This window comes from Lepeophtheirus salmonis, chromosome 5 (assembly GCF_016086655.4).
Source record: "Lepeophtheirus salmonis chromosome 5, UVic_Lsal_1.4, whole genome shotgun sequence".
NCBI lineage: Eukaryota > Metazoa > Arthropoda > Copepoda > Siphonostomatoida > Caligidae > Lepeophtheirus > Lepeophtheirus salmonis.
In genome coordinates this window covers 41948223-41973636 of record NC_052135.2, presented here as the reverse complement: position 1 = coordinate 41973636, position 25414 = coordinate 41948223, and the positions used below count along the sequence as shown (strand labels likewise).

General features: G+C 29.8%; 2 protein-coding genes and 1 long non-coding RNA gene across 4 annotated transcripts; 2 read left to right on the top strand and 1 right to left on the bottom strand.

The window, feature by feature from the left end:
- The first annotated feature begins 653 nt into the window (after nucleotides 1-653).
- Nucleotides 654-14809, top strand: LOC121117431 (long-chain-fatty-acid--CoA ligase ACSBG2). 2 transcript variants are annotated; one of them, XM_071888679.1, is made up of 5 exons: nucleotides 654-2288; nucleotides 2341-2524; nucleotides 10948-11946; nucleotides 12350-12845; nucleotides 13882-14809. In XM_071888679.1, exons 3-5 carry the CDS (start codon nucleotides 10948-10950, stop codon nucleotides 14349-14351), a joined length of 1965 nt encoding a protein of 654 aa, XP_071744780.1. In that variant the 5' UTR covers nucleotides 654-2288; nucleotides 2341-2524; the 3' UTR covers nucleotides 14352-14809. The 2 variants fall into 2 exon arrangements, with proteins under 2 accessions (XP_071744780.1, XP_040567799.1); XM_040711865.2 differs by lacking the exon at nucleotides 654-2288 and having other exon boundaries at nucleotides 2305-2524.
- Nucleotides 9721-10787, bottom strand: LOC139905583 (uncharacterized). Its single transcript, XR_011780459.1, has 3 exons — nucleotides 10150-10787; nucleotides 9958-10097; nucleotides 9721-9896 (listed from the first exon to the last, which is right to left on the bottom strand). It is a non-coding gene; the product is annotated as an uncharacterized lncRNA (long non-coding RNA).
- A 2610-nt stretch (nucleotides 14810-17419) lies between the features above and the next one.
- Nucleotides 17420-22934, top strand: LOC121117880 (long-chain-fatty-acid--CoA ligase ACSBG2). The gene is made up of 3 exons (XM_040712400.2): nucleotides 17420-17641; nucleotides 19630-21233; nucleotides 21362-22934. Exons 2-3 carry the CDS (start codon nucleotides 19754-19756, stop codon nucleotides 21829-21831), a joined length of 1950 nt encoding a protein of 649 aa, XP_040568334.1. The 5' UTR covers nucleotides 17420-17641; nucleotides 19630-19753; the 3' UTR covers nucleotides 21832-22934.
- Nucleotides 22935-25414: the final 2480 nt, after the last annotated feature.

The window sequence follows — 25414 nt, the reverse complement described above, 5'->3', positions numbered from 1 at the left end:
TAGTTCATATTATATTTTTAATAAAATTAACTATGATGAGTTAGATCGTTAAATCATCCAAAGATCGTCAGATCATTGTTATATATATTAACTATTATTTTGTCAATCCGAACATAACTTATATACTTAATATGATAAATTTAGTGATAAATCAATTTGTTTCCTATATTTCTATATACCTATCACATGTTTTGGACGTTATTTCTACTAGATAATACTTGCAAGTAATGTAAAAATATATTTGTGTCGGATACTTATATAGGGAAATAATATTTAACACTGTTTTAAATATGTTGTAAGTTCATGATTACTTCAGATTTTGTTCATGATATTCAACATATCTCTTTGTGATACTTGATTTTTTCAACAACTTATCATCAATAACTTTTCTTAAATCTAAAAGTTAATACTCTTAGTCAATATTTATTTAACAAAAATTTGTTAGTCTTGAGACTTTTAAATTAATAATTTGTCCAAAGTCTGCAACTTGTCCCTTCTTCAGATTATTTATCTAATTTATCATGATTAAAGATTTGGAAATAAAGCCAATGGGATTTCGTAAAAATATTGCAGAATAGAGGATTTAAAAACTAGGCTGTCCACTTTAGAAATTTTTTGATAAGAAAATGAATCAATTATATCGCCGTTACTCTGTAGATTACAAAATTACTTTGTAAGTAAACATTTTTAAAAGTAAAGATGAGCTACTTTTTATTGATTATACGGATCACATAAATAATGGTCCAAAATTTTATGGGAATACTGCAGGTCAGCAATTCTCAATTGAAAGTGTAGATTATTTCAGAAAATATATTTTGAAGGAGTCATCATAGGAAGAATTGACATGTACGTAATGAAAAATTACCTTTAAAGTTAGAAAAGAAAAATAGGTTGTTGCGTGTACTCTACTTCTTTTTTATTCATAACTTAATAGGTCCTCGTGCTGTTAACTTCTCCCTCTGAAGTAAGCATTCTCGCCAATTTTTAATTTAAATTGTTTCAAAAATGCATAATGGGGGAGGGTATTTTGGGGTTACATAAAATTTGAAGGGTCTTGTCTTCCTAACGGCGCCCATGACGTACTGTGTAGTTATTTTATTTACTTTTGGTCAACAAACATGGGCGCAAGCAATGGGTGTTATGTACTGAATCTTAAAAGTAAGATTTGTAAGTTAGAATTTAAAAAAAAACACAATCAAAGTTCAGAAGACCATCCCTTGTCTATATAAAAAAAATCAATTGTTTCTACTTGCACATTTATAAGAACTATCATTACTAGGTTTTGATTGGCTTGAGCTATAAATAATTTCTTTATGCTCTTTTGTCTACAAATAAGTGATCTGAAGTCGGAATAGTGTTAATCAGAACACATCCATTGTCATTAGTATCTTATAGATGCATAAGTACAAAAGCCGAGGCTAATTATATTATATTACATGTAATAATTTTTGTTATGTAACACAAGAGATTTATGCCCAAAAATATACACAGTATACCACGAAGATGGGTTAAGCAAATAGTACAATCAATGTACTTCTTTTTCTGCCTCAAATCAGAAACCTTCATAGCTTTTTTGCCTTTAATTTTTGAAAACATATTCATAGATGAGAATGGTACTATGTAGTAATTTGAGAGATATCTTTTCTATATAGACAAAGAATGGAATATACATATAACATTATAAAATCTAGAATTTCATAAGCAAAATCATTCGCTAGTTCTGAGGATTACGTCTGTAGTTGTTAAGAAAATAAATAAGATATTGTGCGTCAATTACCCGTAAGATTGCGATCTTTACAGTTTAAGAAGTAAATTTCAAAATTATTGTAAAAATAGAAGAAGACAAATGAATTATCAGAGGTGGGGACTTTGACTCAAAACTTGCTTTTCGACTTGGACTTGAGTCAATTTTTTAAAGACTTGGAACTCAACTTGATCATACTATCAAAGACTCGTGACTTGATTTGGACTCTAAAGCTATAACTCGCAACTCGACATGGACTTGAAAGGCATTTAAATTCATTACTGGATATAAGATCTAATCTTTAAAGTATCTTTTATTTTCTGAGAACTTGAACATTACTTGATTAAAATATTCAAGGACTTGTACTTGTGATTAAAGACTTGAGACTCTTCCAGTTTAATGATTTTTTTGCCACCTCACTGAGCCAATTCATTTAAACTTTCTCCCGTAAACAAGTATCCAACAGGTAAGAATTACCACCATAGAGCTCTATGAATACATAATATAACAAGAAAAAATATTTGGGGAGCAACATAAAATCCAGGTAATTTATAACTAGTTTTTTTGTAAATTTGATGCCTCTTTCTTTATAACAGCTTTAACAAACATGTCAGTGCATTAATGATTGAATCAAACTCATAATTTTTTTTTGTGGAAGCGTGCAAAAATTTGCGGATTGAGTAGTAGAACATTTCCTAAAAAGAGTTTTGTTTATGAATAGATGTCAACCCCAGTACAACAATAAGTCCTCAAACGTCAACATTATCTCTCTAAAAAAAGGTGAGTAGTATTTTTTTGTATTCATAAATAATATTATTAACTAGCAGAAGTTGTTTAATTTGTTTAGTTTTTTAAGTTGAATTAATTTAACTTTGAGGCCCATTTTGAGTAAATAAAATACCCAAAATCAAATATCAGGAGGCACAAAAGTTACTAGAATTTTTTTCATTTTTATAATATACTAGAGTAGGTGTACCCAGTGTTGCTCGGGACATTAAGAGATTAAAATTAATTAGGAATTCCTCTGCTTAATACAAAACAAGAAATAAAGACTGTAAAATTTTAAGAATGATTATCGCAGCATATTTGTGTATTTTTCCACACTTTTTCTATAATGAGATTGAGTAAGTTTGTCGGGATTTGACTGGCACATTAATAAATTTAAATCAATTCGGAACTCTGCTACTTTTTGAAAGGAGATTATAAGGTTTAAACAAGAAAAAAAGTTCAAGTTGAACCATTGTTCGCTCATCTTTCATATTCTTGTCAAAAATTCTTTGTCTGATTCTCTCTTCTGTTTTTTTTCTTCTCTAAATCTTATAATCTCCTTTAAAAAAAAGTGCGCAAAGATACATAACAAAATGCAGCGAGAATAAGTTTTAAAATTTTGCGTTATTTATTTTTTGTTTAACATGAAATAGTCGTTTGTTTGTCAAAAAATTGATTTCTAGAAAAATACTCTTTAAAGCTACCATAGCCTTGAAGGCCGAACAAATTGTTACTAAAATCATTTCTTGAGCCTCTCAAAACCTACTTGAAAAATTTCAACAAAATCGATTGATTGGTTTGGGCGTAATTCCCGAACATACACACACATTCGCATTAAATATATATATATATATTTATGACTTTTTCAATATAAGATATTTTTGCCTCACTGAGATTATTGGGATAAAAAGAAGATTAAATTTGTTAATTTATTCGTAATTTAAAAAAACTTTTGGGGTATTAGTAAAAAAAACAACAGATAAAAGATAAAAAAAATATATACAGCTGTTTTGGGGATGTATTGCTAAATATGTGGAAATTTTAATAAACCAAATTATCAATGAGGCAGTCAGATATTCATTTGCCAAGTTTGATGCTGATTGCTTCCCTCATTTGCCAATTTAACCCGGAAAACGAAACTGTAATACATACTTATACAGTTTTTATTGATATTTAAATGGTAAAAATAATTTCTACTACAATTAATATGTATACGAGGACTTCTTTTCTGGATTTTGTTTGGGGTTTACAGGAAATTCCCGATAAATATTTATTTTACCTAAAATCCAACATTTTCATAATATGAGCTTTATTTAATTGTTAATTCATTAAATTAAACGTTGGATATATACTAAATGGATAATAACTCTGTTTAAAGTTTTTAAGATTTATACTTTGCAAATGATGCAGTATATTTATCCATAATAAAGTATTCCTAATTATGGATTGATAATATATGGGTAGGTATGTAAAATAGGGCATTTATGTGTAACATGAAACTTAACATTTCTTATTTTTCTTAAAGAATAAAAAGAAATTCCTACTTAAATTTTACAGTATACATTATTAACTAACGGAATATTGCCTGGTATCCTCCTTAACAACAATTTTACATGCAATGAGAACCCCTAATGTATATCTACCTACTTTTATCAGGTAGATATCTTAGTAACACAAAAATATATGTGCTATGTATTTAGTTGTCAGTTGTGATGCTTCTTCTTCTTTTCACATAATCAGTGTTCTGAACGTTGATTGGTTGAATTAGAATGAGCTCTTGTTAGGCTGTAAACCCTTCCCAACAATAATTGAATAATAGTAACATAGTTTTAACTGATTTTGGGGCTTTTTTCCATATTTTTTTCCTATGGAAGGATGTGTATCACAAATAAAGGTAACGACGTGATATGTTATGACCATAGGGCACACTACTAACAAAAGATAGAACTGTTAAAATAAACAAATACACTAGCCGTCATAACAAACATAGGTACACACAAAGTTAATAGAAATACAAGGCTCTGACGACATATCTATCTGTCTTGTCCAGCAGTCGGTATAGTAAATCAAATTGAAAATTTTGACAGGCCTGATTACAAGATGGTATTTCCTTGTATTTCTATTAACCTTGGGTACATGTACAAAATAAGTAATATAATTTTTTTCGAAATTTGGATATTTTGAACATTTTTCGAAAAATGCGATCAATAATAAGGTCGACAAGGATTTATGATAGATAAATATGAATATATATATATTTTTGTTCAATAATTAATATCAGACTTACACTTCATATATATTATGTAGATACTAAAAATATTTTCAATCCACCATTCAATTTTGATATTTTTCTTTGCACAATCTTTCTTATCAAAGTAGTTTCGCAAATTACTGTGCCGAACATAATCCCTCTTTTCTAAAACAAAATGTATTACGAATACAGAGAGTATTTTCATAGCATTAAAATGATCTTTGTTTCGGAAACTATGATCAAATTTGCATTTTTATTAGATCCTAGAGTAGGTTAGTGCGGGGTTGCCCGGGACAATAAGAAACTATAAATTAATTCTGAACTCTTCTGTTTCATATTAAAAAAAAAGACCATACAATTTTAAGAATGATTCTGGCTGTATTTTAGTTTGTATCTTTGCAAACTTTTTTATAAAATTTAGATTAAAAAAAAAATTTAAGTTGAACTATTGTTCGCTCAACTTTTATATTATTGTCAAAAATCCTTTGTTTTATTCTCTATTTTTCTCTAAACCTTATAATCTCCTTTAAAAAAAAGGGTGTAAAGTTACATACCAACATGAAGCGAGAATAATTCAAAATAGTCGAAAAATTAGTTTTTAGAAAAATACTATTTTAAGGCCAGTATGGCATTGAAGGTAAAAAAAAGTTATCATAGCCATCTCTAGGGCCTTAAGAACTTACATGAATATATAATATATATATAATTTTTGATGGTCTGTTAAAAATTTTAAGAAATTCAAAATTAAAAGTTTTTGGTATTTGAGTTATAATTATATTTGTGCCTAACTTTTACAATAACTTTCATGGATTTCTATGTTTCTCCTTGAGATTCGGCGGGAATTTATGATAACTTTATTCTCCGTCTTTTTATATTCCAAATGACCTGTTTTACATTCTGAGGCCATAATAAAGCAATCTTGCATTTTCAGAAAAATAGAAAATAAATATTAACATCAAGGCCAGTGCTCCGATTATTTTTTAAGTTACATTTAATTTTTTTCACTCAAATATGAGGTGATTTAAAAAAATTAAATATTTTTCCTTCTTGTTTTTATGACTTTTTTTTGAAAATGGTTTAGCCTTGTTTAGTTCTCTTTTCCTAGACTGTATCAATATTTAGAGATGTCTTCATTTCAATTTTTTAATAGCCACTGCGTAAATAATCCCAAATTTCCGACTCTAATACTCATTGAAAAGGAAGGGGGGTCACACCTGTGACACCATCCGATGGACCATTCAATGAACAAGTATACATATATTATTGCTTAAGTTAGAAAGAAGAAGATAATGTTACGACGACTGATGTAGATGAGTTGGGATGTTTTTTTGATGGTTTTATGTAACATTTACAAAGATATATTCATATGATTACAAATTCACAAAGGAAATATATCATTATAATAATAACATCTTTCATTAATCAAGGGAAGTACATTTGCATAATTTGAAGATATACTTATTATATATAATATCCGTTTTCAACTTCCCGCTCATTAATGGACACTCCATTAAGCAATAACAATGTAATTTTTATTGTGTCCCACAACCTTTCCTTTTAAGCCCACTATAAAATAATTATTCACAGCTCAACAAGAGCTAATTCGAATTCAACCAATCAACGGTCCGAACACTGATTAGGGAAACAGAAACATCCTTATAATGAGAAAAATTATAGATGATCCTTAAACTTGTAATTACTTTTGAACATTAAGCACAATAAGGGGTGTTCAAACTAATAAAACATTCCTTGTCGCAAGGTGACGGAGATGTATTGAGTCTAGAAACCAAAAACCAAGTAAACAACGCATATACATTGAAACTTGGATTAGAGCAACATTAGGATAAGAGCCATTTTTTCGCAGAATTTTTTTAACATTCCATAAACCACTTCGTTTATGGTCAAAATTAATGTACATATATTCTCTGGATAAAAACAACTTTTATGACACATGAATTTCAAAACAAGTTTTAGATGCACTTTCGATAAGATCAGAGTGTTACTTGAAAATGATATATTGTTCTTATTCGGATATGACAGTATTGCATGATTTAACGGAATGATTATTTCCTACTAATTTTCGTTTGCGTGGGTAGGAATTTACAAGTTAAAATAACTTTGATTCTTTGATTTTTTTAATCAAATCTGTTTGGAAAGATTCTATTTTACAACTTGTTCAAGATTGTTAATATATTTTCAGTCGTCTGGAGGCTTTTTTTGCAGAAATATCTTTATTCTAAGTGAGTAGTTCTCAAACTTTTTAGAGTGTAATATATATATACCTGTGAAAATATGAAGTTCTTCAATTATCACCATTATGACCAAACTGAATATACAATAGCGTAGGTTTAGTCTGAATGACTCTGGGGAAAGATTGAGGGGAATGAATGTCATACGGGGCATAATCATTTTTTTCCTCCTCTATAATTGTTTTAAAATTGTCACCTGTAGATTGTTCCAAGTTTGAATAGTGATAAAATTATTAACTTAAATATTTTAATATTGTGCCCCTATTAGTTTTATTCTCCAATGATTAAATTAATTTACATAATCTATTCCATGTATTTTAATAATAACTAATCAGTTATGTAATAAAAATATACACAACTTATTGCGACTCAACATGGACGAGCAGCTTGCTTTTCTTTTGTGTTCTAATTGTACCGAGTGCGCAACATAAATACCTTTTTTATAATGCGTGGTAATCAGGCGGTAGAAGTAATATTGGGGTGGGTGTGGATTCCAATGTTTAACATTAATGGATTCATTCTAGAGGCGAGATTCTAAAGTTTTCTAGAATATTTTATTTTATTAAACTAATTTCTATTTAGCTCCTGAGCTTTTTTTGGTACGCTTTATGAAAATCCGTCAATTACTTTAATTTTTAATATAATAAAACAATTTTTCAATTAATTTTGATAATTATTTCAAATTTTTCACAATTCTTTGAACGCAAATAACTCCACACATAATCATGGTGGAGAGTTAAAATTGATACCATCATATCATAAATTGCAAAGATTTTAAATTAATGCAATTTGTACAAATTAAGTACTAAAACAGAAGCTAACTAAAGTATACATATATATATATATATGTATATACTATCTGCAAGGTACTGTGACAGTATTAGCTTGTTTAAAAAGATTGGCAAATGCTCAGAAGAATTTTCACAGCGCTATCTATGTGAGTAACATACGTTGAGTTGGTTTTTCTTGCCACTAAGTCAGCACCACTGTCTTGCTTTGTTTACAAACGAATATAAGTAAACCACGCTCACCCACAATTGGAACCAAATTTATTAAAAACACTTATAGGACCTTTGAGTAATTGCCAATAAATAATTCCTTGACAACGAATAATCCACAAATAAATCAAATAGAAATAAAAATCCCAGAGTATTAATATACCGAAGTTTGGTTTATTCAGTATGGGACGTCAGCTATCTTTCAAAACTGTGTATAACAAAACTTTAAATATTTAGTATAATTATGAAACAAAAATAAAACTTTTTTAAATTATACGACTTATTTTATTGGCTTTTGGGAAAAGGAAATTAGGTTTTCAAACCCTGTATTTATTAATAAAATTTTGTATTTGACACTGAACCTTTGATGTTCGCTGTTTCCAAAGAATCCTTCAGTTTAACACAGGGGCGTCCCCAAGATTATATTACATATACATTTATATATATATTTTTTTTTTTTTTTTTTTTTTTTTTTTTTTGGGGCGGGGGGTGGCTTAAAAGAAGTTTTTTGATAAAAAATCTTTGAGAAAAAATTTGAAAAATTAAAATTTCCAAAAAAAAAATTGGAAAATTAAATGTTTTAGAAAAAAAATTCAAATATTAAATTTTTCTCCGAAAAATTTCAAAATTATATACACACAAAATTAAATTTTTTGGAAATAAATTAAAAATTAAATTAACCTCCAAATATTAAATTTTCTAGTAAGAATCAAAAATTTCTTTAATTTTTTTGGAGGGGCTACATCCCCTTCTTCCCTTCCCCTGCGGACGCCCCTGTAACCTAATTATAACGTTCCTCTATGTACCACAAGAGGAAGTGAGCGTATCACCGGTGGTACGTGTACCACAGTTTGAAAACCACTGCCCTAATATATTGTATATGTATAGTTGATAATATTGTAGAGAAAAACGCGTGCGAGGAGGAGGGGAAAAAAAGACATATGGTATCATTGTTTAAAATACTGATGTGATTATCATCTACCTGCTTTATTATGATTTTTGAGGGTATAAATAATGTATTTATTAGCAAAATGTTTAATGAAGATATACTACGTATAATTGACTTCGACGTTTTTTATCCGTTACAGTAGACTTGAAAACGTCACACTCCATGAAATTGTAATTCATTATGAACCTTATTCTCAGAATAATAGCTAATGAAACGACAAAGTAGAGTATTTGAAATATATTTGAAGCTCAAAGTTTAAAAAAGAAGGCTTTAATTAAATATAATCTACATACTAAAAAATAAACCATTAAACATTTAAGTTAAATATACAAAATTAAACAATTAAAATCATATAACTATTAATAATAATAAATTATAAATACAGAATATTGAAATAATAGATTGATCCAAATAATATTTTCTTGTTCTGACATCGGAATTCAGTTAAATATGTCATAACTTTAGGTTGCAATACACAAGCGAGACGTGGAGTTTAATCAAAAAGTTAATCACCCCTCTTCTTCATGTGGAAGTTGCTATATACAATTGTGCACAGGATAGATATATCTCTACCGATGAGATCTAACTAATTATTAATAATAAAGTAAATGTCAAAATCATAAAATTAGACAATAAATATACTAATAAAAAAAAATTTTTATAAATAAATTCATTGTAAAGATTTAGAGCAAAAGCTAATTATGTAGTAATGTCCGGCGACATTACTCCCTATTAAGAGCATCAAAAAGATTTTCCCCGTTATTTAGGTATGCTTATATAACAACATACTATTATCATGATGGATATACACAATTGTTAATTATAATGCAACACCCAATGTAACTACCCTCGTTGTTGTGACCATTTAAACAGTTGTTTTTGCCTTTTATGAGTTTTCTGAACACCATTTCTTGGAGCCCATCAACCATAGCTAAGCCTTTAGTGATAAAAAGTAATATTTATTGACTATGTAATATTGGAAAACCTAATTATCATACCCAAGTCTTAAAGCGAAGTAAGTAGTCTCAGACAAACTAGTTGCAAACCATCCAAAGCTACTACCCCCGCTGTTGTGACCATTTAAGCAGTTGTTTTTGCCCTTTACTGAGTTGTGTATCATAATTCTTGATATGTTTAGCTAAAATAGAATCATATTTTATGGTTAGATTTAAAAAAAATTGAATACTTACTGTGAGATAGTACAAAATTCAGAGTTCCATTTCGATATTCGTAAATACTTTTTACTGATTACTTGATCGTCATTTGGTGTGGATGACTCAAAACATTTTTATATTTATTTCTATAAATGACATCAGTAACAACATCCTCCATTAATTTAATGATGGTTTCTCGGGAAGGGATATGTTTACCCTTGTATTTCTCCATAAATTTTTTGAACGTAGATGATTAGCAATGGATAAGGTTATATTACATGCAATAAGCATCGTTGTGAGATCAAAGTTAAAGTCTGACTTGATGTATTCATCGTCAAATTGATTTTATAGATGAATATCCATACTCTTGTTATGAGATGAGGATAATGAGTGGCGTGTAATTCTAGACAGGGGACTAAAGGCACATTTATATCGACAAATCCGACAAACAATCTGTTTCTCATCCGGTAAGTATTTTCCAAATTCCTGGGCCTCCATTTTCATAAATCCAGACAGAAGGCGACGTCATTTTGGGGATTTTATTCAGTTCTCTATCGACTATCACCATCTCATATTATATTATTATTGAATAATAAAGGCGGGAATGATAACGTTCATGATTGATAGAAGAAGATGTATATTATTTAATCAATGATGCCATAAGTAATTCTTCTTTTCTCCTCGCACGCTTTTCTATTCTTACCAAAATTACCACCCTTATGTATATGTAAGGCATCTGAGGGAATTTGAACCCATAATTAAATAATTGAGAGTTAATTTAATACTTTATATTTAGTTACAAATAATTATTAATTATTATAAATTTCTTTCTAGATGGAAGCCGAACACTCAAACAGTATGCCTGATAAAATGTTTCCGAATAAACAGGCACTAGCATCGAGTTACACTACAACCAAACCAGATAAAGGTGTTCATATACGCACAGAATCATCTGAATTTCTATCCTTCTCTGTACCGAATATGGTAAAAAACCATTGTCTTGCTGGAGGAAGTAAAACAGCACTAGCTATAATGCGAAATGGAAATTGGGTTAAATGGAACTATGATCAATATTATAGTGATATCAAACTAACTGCAAAGGCATTCATCAAACTAGGACTAGATCCATTTTACACAGTGTGTATTTATAGTTTCAACTGTCCTGAATGGTTCATTTCAAATCTTGGTGCTATATTTGCTGGTGGTTTATCTGCAGGACTATATCCAACAAACTCATCCTCAACCAACGAGTACCTAATGAATAATTCCCGTTGTCAAATACTCGTAGTTGAAAATCTACAAGTCCTTAGAACAATTTCTCATATTTTGAAAAATGTAACAACTCTCAAGAAAATTGTGGTGATTGAGGAGGATGGTTTTAGACCAGGTGAAAACCTTATTCTGTGGAAGGATTTACTCGAGCTTGGTAGAAAGGAAGGTATCGATAGACTAAATGACAGACTGAGCCACATTTCCGTCAATCAATGTTGTTCTCTCATATATACTTCTGGAACAACGGGTAATCCAAAAGGAGTGATGCTTTCACACGATATCATCACATTTATGACAAAGGCAATTGTCAAAAAGCATGACTGGACGACCGCTAAGTTCATTGTTGTTAGCTATTTACCATTAAGTCATATTGCAGCTAGTTTTTTGGATATTTATGTTGCACTTTATTTAAAAGGAGAAGTGTATTTTGCGGATAAATATGCTCTAAAGGGCTCACTAGTGGACACATTAAAAGAAGTCCGTCCAACAATGTTTTTTGGCGTTCCTCGCGTCTGGGAAAAGTTTCAGGAAGGAATCAAGGAACAATCAAAGAATCAAAAGGTATTCCTTGTTTTAAATAGGGTACTAGCACAAAAACCTCCTGTGAACTTTGGACTGATCTAGACCGAATATAAGTATTTAAAAAAATTTGAAGGCACTCCTTTCTTTAACCTCTATTCCTTGTTTCTATTCCCCTCAATTCAGCCCTGCAATATGGGCACTCTTCCCTAGTAAACTAATATTTATACAAAAAAGTCGTTAGTTTGATTGGAAAATGGGACAAAAATCCTAAGAAATTGATTTGATTGGAGGACTTTTGATTAAATAATTTTGACATATAAACTAGAGTTTAAACGTGTTTTTTTTTAAAATTCGGTTCAAGGGGGGATTTTGTCCTACATGTTTTGTTGCTGTTACCCTTGAATGGAATTACTAACCTAATCCTTTTTATTTACACAAACAGAAATCTCAAATGAAAGTAGCTCAAATGTTCAAAGATGCTTCTATGCATTACTACGAAAATGGAGATCAAAAAGTTATTCACAAAATTGGGGATAAGCTAATTTTTCAAAAAGTAAAGCAAGCTCTTGGGTTGGATAGATGTTTGGAATTTATCAGTGGGGGCGCTCCTTTAGCAGAGAGAACACGGGACTTTTTCTTGAGTTTGGATATTCCCGTACAGGAATGTTATGGATTGAGTGAATGTGGTATATTTTGTTCTGTACAGAAGTCTGACTTTAAGACAGGAACATGCGGTACAATAATTCCTTCTACCCATGCCAAAGTTGTAAAAAGCAGTGATGATGATATTGGTGGTGAAATTTGTATCAAAGGTAGATGTGTAATGATGGGATATTTATTTAATGAACAAGCAACATCAGAGGCCTTTGATAAAGAGGGATACTTCCATACAGGTGACGTTGGCGTAAGAGACAAAAATGGACATTATCGGATTACTGGTAAGATAATAGTTCAACACAGTTAAATCTGGATAAGAGAAACTGCTTTTTTCATACAAAAAGTTGATCTAATCCGGATTTTTCTCTTATCCGATGTTAATAATATTATGTACTACAATATTTGTATCTAAAAAAAAAGTTGCTCCTCAGTAAATTTTTCTCTTATCCGAATTTGATACATGAAGAAGTATTGCACTATTTAGTTCAAATCCTAATAATAATTAAGTAGTTAATCGAATTATTTTTTCAAAGATATTACTGAAAATAATCAATATCATTATTTTTGTTAAGGAATACTCTATCATGTAACGTGTACTTGATTTTATCTTTGTTGTGTTGAATAAATTAAGAGCATTTTTTTCTGCTGTAGTAACGATACTTGTCTTAGCTCTTAATAAGAATAAGTCTATTGTTTGAATTTCTTGGATTAGTATAGAAAGAAGTGGATTTTCTTTTGCTTTCTTTAAGAGTAATTTCTTCAAAAGGTTACAAAATGTGAACCTTTTTTTTTCTGTAAGACTTCACTCATAAGAACATAATATAGCAATATTTTCCTCTATGACATATGTATGTAACAAGGGTTTCCGTTGTTCAATAATTATTTTCCACATATAGGATGTGGAGGTGCAATGAGATTTTACAATATTATAAGTATTGCTGCCATTTCCTCTAATAACTTATTTAGTATTTACTAGAAAATTAATAAATAATCAGCCAATTAACAACAGTTGATTAATTGTTAAGTGGCCAAATTACTTATCGGTGTATGTCTAATTTATATCAACATATTTATAATGAGTACCTTGCATGATTTGGGGGGGAACATTTTCATCAACTAAGCATTAGGGTCATTTATAAACCATGTGGTTCTTATATCGGATAACTTTACCTCACTTTACTTGATTTTAAGTTGATCTCCCCTCCTCACATGTTATTTTATGCCCCCCCCCCCCGAAGTGGTGACATGGTTTATTAATGTTCCCTTACTTTTAAATTTAGAAAAGCTCATTAAATCTTTATCTTTCTGTTTTTCTAGGTCGTTTGAAAGATTTATTATTAACATCTGGTGGAGAAAATGTCGCCCCAGCTCCTATTGAAAATGCCATCAAACATTATTTGCCTGTAGTATCTAATGCAGTGGTTGTAGGAGATGCAGAAAAATTCATTAGTGTCTGTTTAACTCTTAAAGTTAAATCAAATGAAGACGGAGAACCAACATCAGAGTTAACGGATTCAGTAAAAAAGGATTTTAAGAACTTAGGCTGTAATTACACAACAGTTGGAGAAATCCTCTATCATAAGCCCCCTGGTGTTATGAAAGCCATACAAAAGGGAATTGATGAAGCAAACAAGCGTGCCATATCTAATGCAGCAAAAGTAAAGAAATGGTGTATTCTTCCAAGAGAGCTTAGCTTGGAGGCAGGAGAAATTGGTCCTACACTGAAATTAATAAGAAAAGTCTTTACACAAAAACATTCAAAACTTATTCACGAACTTTGTTCTTAATTATAATTATCAGATTTGCCATAGTTTAATTTTAACAATAATTGTATAATTACTTTTGATTTGATAGTTATCAAAGGTCTTCATGTTTATATACAAAGATTGTTTGTACATATTTACAAGATATTATAATTCAAGTCCAATATAGTTTAAATCAAGACATTTTCATTATGATATACTCTAATAATCATATTTTATGTAAAAATTCAATTTAAATTTTGTACGTACATAACTACATAGATTTATAAGTTATTCAACCTCTTAATGGGCTTATTTATTTTTCAAATCGTGGAAAAACAAATTCTAAAACATGACTTTTTTTAAATAACTACACAAGAGATAATATAATAGAAATTTGGTAGCCTTGATCCCTGAGAAATCCTAATTCCAGCTGTCAATATATATTTTTCACAATTTGAGTGTATCTGAATTAAAAAAAAATATAAAATTGGATTTTTAAATTCCTACCTGAACATAATTTTTATTTACAAAAGCTGTCGTCATTATTCAATCTATTATTGAAGAGAGAACAAAAAGCAAATAGGTAATCATTAGTGCGTGAAAGACGAAGATAATCCCAAGATTTATTATTGAGTTAAAAGTAGACAAAAATAGACATATCTTATGTAGATTGATCTTCAAGATATTTCTTAGGTCAGATTGAGTAATTGTTGTACTAGAATGTTTATATACTTATACTTTGACCTAATTGGTCCTACTTAATCTTAACTATAAGGGGAAAAAGGTTTTAAAAAAATTAAACTAATCTGTTTTGCTTTGCCTACCAAACTCAAATCAAACTCATTTATCAAATAATTGAAAATTCCAAATTTCGTCAAATAAGAGAATATCAATATACCGGTCAAACAGTTATTATTTTTCTCATCTCTTTATACAAATTTTGAGAGGTTAAGAGTCTTTTTTTTTTACAATTTCCTAATGAGCAATGTTGAAGACAAGCCTTTTTTTAATCAAAAATGATCCATATTTCACTTGTTGACATTTTTAAATTAATAATATTTCTTTACATTTAAAAAAAACATTTCTTTTTATATTTTTATGATCCTTTTTCTTGTGTAAATACAGGGTGAGGCAATAAAAGTTCCTTTATTAAATTACATGGCAATCAGACAATAGAAATAGTAGCGGGATGGGCGTGGTTTCATTCTAAAGGCAATATTTTAAAGTTGTTGTTTTTTGGAAATATAGTCAGTAGCTATCATGGGTTGGAATAGTGAGGAACATACCAAAAAATTGTTAAACATAATATTTTATTCAGTTAAACTTTAGCACTTGAGTTTTTGTTAGTACAATTTATGAAAATTAGTAAGTTAATTATATTTTCAAGTTCTAATAAACAAAATATCGATTTTTTCAATTTATTTTCATAATTTGAAATTTGCAAATTTTTAAAACGTAAATAAATCCATGGACAATGATGGTAGAGAGCTAAAATTGGTGCCATCAGATCTGGTAGTATGTAAGAATTTTAAATTCTTTCAATTTGGATTTTTAAGACGTTTATGGAATCGCCAATAAATAATTATCTAATCCTCTATAACAATAAAATAAGATATGTTGCCAATATCATTTTGTACTTTTTTGTATGAAAATATTTACACCATTAAAACCTCTCCATCTAAAGTTATTTAAAGAAAAACAGAAAAAAATAATGAAAAATCACATTGTATTAAAAAGCCAAAAATTCGATTTATTCAACAATGGAGTACTTCACCTATCTAAATATGATTTTCAAAACTGTGTAAAATTTACAAATTGCCAAGAGAAGGGACTGGAACAACAGAACCCTATAACCGTCCCTGGGAACTAAATATGGAAACGTTTATATAGTTGTAATATATTCAAATGAAGACTTGAGGCTGCAATTAAGACAAAGTGTACTATTTTGAATAAAATATTATATGATCTAATATTCAATAATATTATAAATGTGTCCAGTTAATTTTATTGTGAAAAATAACATATAGAAAATTATCATTTATTTATATTAAGTCATGATTAATACCAAATGCATTGATTGAATTAGAAATGTGTTGAGTTAATACCAAATAATCTTGAATAAAAATTATGGAAAAGAAAAAAATTACAATGTATTTATATATATAGGTATATGCTTACATTCCAATATTTAATAGACAACTTTTGGTCAATTATAGACTTTGTATATAAATTTTTAAGATTAATTAAAATATCTAAGAATATTAAATAAAGTTTATAATCTTTATTTGACTTATCAAACTTAATTTGGGCCTCTTTTATATAAAACCTATCAATTTTTTATTATGACAATGAATTTTTACAATACTTTAAATACAATTTACGGTTCATTCAACGGATAAGTAAGAATAATTTGTTAATATATATAGACGGTAAATATTCGTCAAAGGATACAAAATATGTAATTCAGACGAAATTTTTTTAAGGATGATTATTTGCCTGTCTATTGACAAATACTTTAATAACTATTTTGCCTATAATAATTATTTCTGTAGTATATGCGGTGCGTCAATATAAAACAATCTTGAGCCAAAATTACAAAAAGAGTAAATCCCAATTAATTTTTGTTTTTACAAAATACAGCTCAATATTTCATGGACATATTAGAGTAAATTATAGGCTTTATATTCAAATTTGTGGGATGAGTTAAAACTCCCAAAAATGTTATTCATAGATTAACACCTTTATTTCATTTAAAAGACTTATATTGGCTCTGATATGGTCCTTCTTATAAATTTATAATTTTTTAATAGTGGCAATCAATTTTGACTACTTTTGCGGTGCCTCCAAAGGACTAATAAAAATAATTTGTAGTAAGAAATGGACTATAACTTGTCAAAAGATACAAATGTAATCCACACTCAATTTTGAGAAAAATCATTCTTCCTTGTTTTTGTGTTGTGAGATTTCATATATCATATTTAAAAAGGAAATATTAATAAACGGTGTAAACGATAAGCCTTAACGCTTGAGTAAATATCCTGAGTTGTTTAATTGATTCCTTGTCATTAGTGAGCTTCTTTAATTTTTTTTCATAATTTGGTGTACCCGCATGGGAAATACAAAAAATAATTGTATATGTATATTCATTCTAAGGGCTGGAATAACGCCACACATAACCTGGCTATGTACACATTTACATAAATATAAACACTCTCAGAATGCCCACTCGTTGCTTAAGGCTCCTTAATAGTCCTATGTATAAAGAATTGCAGAATGTCTCAAGGTATCACTCTCGTTAACAACGTTGGTTTTATATCATCTTCTGTATTAATGTAAGTTATTTTTGTTAATCCTTAAATAGAGGGAGAACTTTTAGTGACCTTGGGAGCTTTTTATTCTAATATTTAAAAAAAAAATCGGATCTTCATTCAATTTGGTGCCCCCTTGAATGGATTACTTTTAAAAATAAATTTGGATTTTTTTTTACAAAAATAAAACGATTTCGGCCTTCTTTTTTCAGAAGATATCAATTTATTTCTCAATCGGCCTTTTTTAATAAATGGTATGCATATTTAATCGAATAACTTTAGAAAAATTTATATTTCTTTGCTTTTTTCAAAGTTTTGTCAAAACGCATATTAAATAAGTACATCAGGATCAGTTTTACCGACACAAGACATAGGTCAAATACCTTTGTTTAAAGTATGTAGTTTGATTTCGATTAAAAAAAAAAAAAAATTAGAATTTTTTTAAGAAAATAATTTAAATCATCGTTTTATTTATTTATAAAAAATTTACTCTCTACGGGGCTTCTAATTTTTTTAATAATCAAGTGCAAAACCAGGGCCAATGACCCGAATGCACATATATATTTTGAATGATCTAAATATAAAAAAAAAGTGGCGAAACGCAGATTTAGCTTGAGTAGGTTCCTTGTCATGTATTAGTATCTTTCTTCTTCTCCCAAGGTGCTGTTTTTTATTATACCAAAGATGACGACACTTTATCATTTTCCCTCATGACGTATGCCACTTTTACTCCCCTTTGCAGAATTCCCTTTAATTACTTTTATAATAATGTTCATGTATACTAGGTGCCCGTAGCAGAAAAAAAATTAACCTGCAACCAACTATGGAAAAATATTAATCAAGTGGTCGTCGTTTTGCCGTATGGTTTGTGGCCTTGGCGTGATCCTACCAACTCGTTTTAATCTTTCCACTTTTTCAATATTAAAAAACACGGATTATCTGTTGCGTATAAGTTTGGGAAAAAATATTTTATAAATGTCATAGCTTGTATGACTATTGAACAAGTATGAACATCGTATATATACTTAATATTGCCTTTATACGCAACTTCCTTATTCTATTAAGTTATTATTTGATTTAAAATATCTGTACAATGTACAGTGTATCCATACAAGGCCTTTGTATCAGATTATAGTTAACAATAATGTAATTGTTTCTCAAATTATTATCCGTAATGATTGATAAATATTTCTTCTCTCTTCTCAATAACAATATGTACATGCATATGTGTGTACAAGTTGGGTTTTGGAACACGAAAATTGTACAAGTTGCAATATTTTGTTTTTGGTTCAATTACTCAGAGTTAGTTTGACTTAGTCTCCCTAAATTTTAACATAACATTCCTATATATATCTTTAAAGGTTATACTATTCAATACTTTGTCTACAAGTTGAATTTGAATGCCGTTTGTCAAATGTAGCCAGGGACGGTTGGAACAGTAAAGACATATCGAATTTGAGTTAGTCAATCCAATAAAAAAATATTTTTGATGAATAAATAGCTAAACTAGATTAAGATATAATTTGATTTATACTATAGATCACAGAATAGTATTAAAATTGGGAAAATTAATTAGGAGCTGTTTTGGACAAAAAAACATGTTATATGTGTTTAAAAAATATATATAATAATTAAAACGAATAAACAATCCAAAGAAAATTGCAGCACTTGTTGCAACGGATCTCTTTGTAGTGAGCGTTACAATAATTCAAATTTTTCCTGAATGACTGATTGAGGTTTGCATTTTGATACAATTATATCTAGTGAATCTAAAATAATCAATACTTCAAATGATATCAGTTAAAAAGAAACCAATTATTCTTTTTTGTACAAAATAATCAGCATTAAGTTATATACTTTGTATGTTCCACAACAATGAATACTATCTCAAATTGCCAAAAAGGAAGCCAATAACATATCATTATTTTATAACTGCATTCTTAATACTTACTTATGTATAAAGGAAATGAATTTTTATGTTTAAAAATTTAATTATTTTTCTAATCAAATAGATAAGCCTTCATTTAAGTCTTAAAGCCTCTCCAAAAAAACTTTATCGAAGGAAAAGGACTATGAGTTACAAATTATTATTGAAGATTAGCTAACCAAAAAGTTTTGGAAAAGTTATAAACTACAATGTCGAATGACAAAATTATATCTTATAGTACTGAAAAAATTGAGGATGCTAAGGAATATACAACAACCTTACCTGACGGATCTGTTATTATACGTCGTAAAAAAGACGATCTACAGCCCATGTCGGTGCCTTCGTTTGTTAAACATAATTGTTTAAAAGGTGGAAGTCAAATAGCAATGGCAATAAAGCGTAATGGAGATTGGATGCGATGGACCTACAGTCAATACTATCGAGAAATTCGATTAGCAGCCAAAGCTTTTATCAAATTAGGACTTAAACCATTTCACACAGTCAGCATCTATAGCTTTAACTGCCCAGAATGGATGATTTCTAACTTGGGTGCTATATTTGCAGGAGGATTTGCAACTGGATTGTATCCTTCCAATTCAGCATCTATGAATGAATATCTAATGAACAATTCAAGGTGCCAAATCCTTGTCGTTGAAAATAATCATGTCCTTCAAAAAGTACAGCCAATTCTGGAAAATATCAAACATCTTTTAAAAGTTGTAGTTATAGAAGAAGATGGATTCATAGCGGATAAACTCTCAATCCTATGGCGAGATCTGATCGAACTTGGCAAGACAGAGGAGGAAGATCAACTGAAACAACGGCTCCACAATATTGCTGCTAATCAATGTTGCAGTATAATTTATACCTCAGGAACGACTGGAAATCCAAAAGGAGTCATGATATCTCATGATATGCTTACTTATGCAGCAAAAACAGTTGTAGAAAAACATGGTTGGACTAAAAAAATATCCATAGTTAGCTATTTACCTCTTAGTCACATTGCTGCTAATGCTTTAGATATATATGTTGTTATATGTTGTAGAGGTGAATTATATTTTGCAGATAAATATGCACTGAAAGGATCACTCATTCGTACACTCAAAGAAGTAAGACCAACTGTCTTTTTTGGAGTACCGCGGGTTTACGAAAAATTCCAAGAGGGAATAGAAGAAAAAATCAGCAAACTCAAAAAATCTCAAAAATGTATTACTAATATATTAAAAGATGCTGCCTTTTGCTATAATACAACTGGGAATAAAAAATTCATCAAGAATCTAGGAAATCAAATGCTTTACAAAAAAATTAAGGATTCATTGGGACTGGATCAATGCCAGGAGTTCAGTTGTGGGGGAGCTCCACTTATGCCAACAACGACTGATTTCTTTTTAAGTCTTGATATTGTTATCAAAGTAGCTTATGGGCTCAGCGAATGTGGAATATTCTCTGATTTTGCTCCATCTGAATATAAAAAAGGAACTTGTGGGTCCATTTTTCCATCAACCCAAGGTAAATTTATTAAAAAATTGGACGAAAATATAGATGGAGAACTTTGTATCAAAGGAAGATGTGTAATGATGGGATACTTATATAATAAAGACGCAACCAAGGAATCATTCGATGAAGATGGCTATTTTCATACAGGAGATTTGGGATTTGTCGATAAAGATGGATTTTATTCAATAACAGGCAAGTTTTATAATTTTAAAAACACTTTTATTGTCTCAAATAATTTTTGTCTATAAATAAATTGAGACACTTTTCATTATGATTTACTTTGAATCTGGATATTTTTAGTGTAATTCATTCTTTTTAAGGTCGCAAAAAAGAACTCTTAATCACTGCTGGAGGTGAAAACATTGCTCCCATCCTAATTGAGGATAATATTAAGAACTTTCTTCCGGTTTTATCAAATGTTGTTGCTATAGGCGATCTCAAAAAGTTTATAAGTGTGTTCCTTACTTTCAAAGTCAATAGTGATACGAATGGACAACCATCGACGGAACTTTCCAATTCAGTAAAGGAATGGTGCCACTCTCTCGGTTATGAAGCTTCTACTGTCACTAATATAATTCGAGATCAACCACCTGAAGTGATGAGTGCAATTCAGAAGGGGATTGATAAGGCTAACGAAATAGCTGTATCTAACGCCGCAAAGGTTAAAAAATGGAGTTTGATTCCAAGGGAATTGAGTATGGATAATGGAGAAATGGGTCCCACTCTAAAATTAAAGAGAAATGAGTTTTCAAAAATTCACTGTAAACAAATTAATAATTTATATGCTTAGAATTCAAATTTAAAAGAATGAAGTACATTAAATTAAATTCTTATTAAGAATCTTATCATTTACTAGCTGAACCCTTGGGTTTCTTCCGTTTTTTAAAAGATTGATTTCTAAATTATTTATATTATATTTATTTGAAAAAATAGTTAAATTTAGTTTGTGTTATTTTATTTTACGTTTTACTAATGCACTTAACATAAGGAACTTTTTCAGATAAATCAGTATTTACTCGTCTAAAAGAACAGTCATACCTAGTATTTAAATGAACTGTGGCCTTTTGCCTATTTGTTTGTTCGTTAACATATATCAGCAAAAAATTAAACTGACATACCAAGTGGTCCATTAAAATCTAAATACTTAGAATTTTAAACTACAACAAGACATAATTTCAACCAAATTAATTCTATAAATAGATGTGTGTCTGAGCTATCTTAATCATTAGTTTAGCCACCCTGGGCGTCAACGATGGCTTCCAGGCGGCGGGGGAAGACTTGGCATCCGCTGCAATTGTAGTCCTCTATCATGGCACCCCATTGTTAGTGGACAGTGGCTTTGAAGGCTTCGGCATTTGGATGACATACACAGCAGGCTTTCCCTTCAAATTGCATCCCAAAATTGTAGTCGAGGGGGCTGGCATCAGGGCTGTAGAGGGGCTAAAAGTGTCCAAAAAGAGCTCAAAAGAGTCTTACAACGGAAGTGATGGGTTTATTTCATTGCTGGTTACAACGCTCTTTTCACACACTTTTTTGTTAGTTCTACCAACAATCTGGTATTAAGCCCTAAGATTTTTAGCACGGGACCCCATGGACTTGAAGGGAATGGCCTGGGCTGTTTTCTTTTATTCCTCTGGGTCCAGTTTGCCCTTTTTGAGCCCTTCTTCCTTTCCAACATTTCGGACTTGCTGAAAGTGTAGACGATGGTCCTGGATAGCACAACTGCTTAGAATCCGTGAAGAAAAATTCGTTGATCACGTACAAGGGTCATTTTCTCAACTTGCAGTTCAGCTAGAGAGCTCAGGTTTGTTTTATTTTGTAACTAATTGTTTATGCTTGAATATATCGAAATATGAACTATTTTTAATAAATCAATCTTCATTAATTATTGAATTAATAAGTGTTCTGATTTCAATGCACAACCCCGTCTAACAAATACGTTTATTTTTTTTTTACTTAAATTAACAAAAAAAAAATTATTATATTTTTTTGTAATAAGATACTTATCTAGCCATATTTTAAAAATAAAACAAAAATTTATATAAAATAAAAAATAATTATTTTTTGTTAATCTATGTAAAAAAATGAAAGACGTAATAACAAATCTTATTCAATTGTTTGATTTTTACATGAATATTTATAAAAAAATATTTGTTACCATTGATAATGCTTAATTAAACCTATACATACATACAATTTCAAATATAACAACAAAAAGTTTGGCATTTTCCTTTGTCATGAATAATTTTTTCATCACCCTGTTGTGGGGAGAACTCAAAGTCCAAGCCAGTTTTGTTTGTTTTCCACTAAAGTTCAACCTTAATAAAATATTTACATATAATACCAAAAGGAGGGTGAAACATATTATTGGAGTTGTAAGTTTTGAATTTATTATAGATAAGGTGCGCTACTGGGTACAAATAGAGGTCTTCACATAGCCCCCTCTTCTGGCCCGTTGAAAAATCGTAAGTTTCGTGCTCCTCCTTAAATGTAACACATAACAATAAATAATATAATAATTATTATTCACAAACATACAGTCATAAACAAAATCATATATATTAATAATTGTAAAAATTATCGTTAACTGGCTTGGGTTAAAAATTTTCGTCGATGAAATTTTGTGGTATGGATTAAGTAAGAAAAATTCCTTGTTCTTCCTCGGGGAGGAAGAAGAACTAGTATAACGTCATCTGGATCTTTAATCTGTCGACGGAGATTCTCTCTCCTCGGGATTCCATGTTGAATGTTTTAATATTTGTCTGACATGTATATTACTTTAGAAGGGCCTTTATAAGGAGACTATAGACATTTGAGAACTGGTCCACGGTGAACAAAAACAAATTGAGAGGTCCGAAGCTTTTTTTGGAACATAATTTTTTTGTCGTGATTAATTATAGACAGTGGAATGAGGAAGTAGCGTTGATACATGTGTATGAAGGTCAGCAGGTTTTTATTCCGGAGAAGACGTCGAAGGATGTATGATTGCATCATGAACTGAGAGGGGTTGGTCATAAAACCTTTCTGGAATACCCTGTTTAGGGGCTTTACGGATACCTAGGACTGTCCAGGGAAGTTGGCCGAAGTAGGAGGTTTTTAATCGAAGATTTGAGTTCTTGATGAAAACGTTTGACTAGGCCGTTAGACTGAGGATGATATGACATAATATGCGTTATCTTGTAGCCTAGAGAAAAATGTACTTTTTGCTAAAGGTGAAAAATGAACTGAGTCCTCTGTCAGACGTTATTTCCACTGGACCACCAAATTGTGAGATCGAATGTTAGCACAATATTTGTGTGCAAGTAGATGCGTCTATGTCAGAGATTGGAATGAATTATGGTCAACGAAAGAAGCGATCTATTATTGTAAAAAGATGTGTGACTCCATGATTCTTCATATGCATAGGGTGTGCTACCAGGTACAAATAAAGGTCGGCACAATATTTTATCTAGTTCCTTTTTTATACACTACCGCATAAAATCAGTACCTTGAACCTAAACCACTGTGAGTCTTTCAGTATGAGGAAGGGTGAGAAAGTTGTACGGTGAGAGAGTTGTTAGTTATACCCCTCTATCACTTATTAATAAGGATTATAACTACTTACTTAATTATTGTTAATCACGAACTCCTCTATCAAGTGTACAAATTACACTTATAAGTGTATACGTATTACAATATATTTATAAAAAACTTTGTAGGTATGTTACAAAAAATTTCAAATTCAATGTTTTCCTTTTAAACCTATTTTATCTACTAAATAAGGATACAAAAGAAATTTTGATACCAAAATCATGTCTCTAGCTTCAATATTAAGGAATTTGTTACTAGTTTATCATCGAAAATTCAAGCCTTTTTTTCGTACCGTTTTTTTAACCTACACCAAAATCTGTGATCTAGTAAAATATGATATTTCAATAAAATATCACAACTTTCTTATACATGAAGAGAATTGAATGAAGATTTCAGGAATTAGAATAGAGTATGGTGCAAAAGATGATACTTTTAAATACCTGTAATTGAACTGTATAATACAAAATTCAAGTGAGTAAATATCTTCCCACGCTCTTCAGACAATAAATGATAATTATTGAAGAAAAAAAAAGAGGTTAAAAATTAAGACAAAGTACTTTCATATTGCAAAGATATAAAGATTGAAGGTGATTTGAAGATTGTTGCATAGACAGATGGATGGGAAATTTTACATGACACTAGATAAATAAAATTATTAACGCCCATTATACCATTTATTCGATCCATTACACCTAATTTGCGATTTTGAAGGTTATCTTGTGATGAGTTATTTTTGAGCAAATTGTGCGATTAAACAAAGCAACAGATTTTTTAAAGTGGGTGAAAGATCAAAAATTCATCTA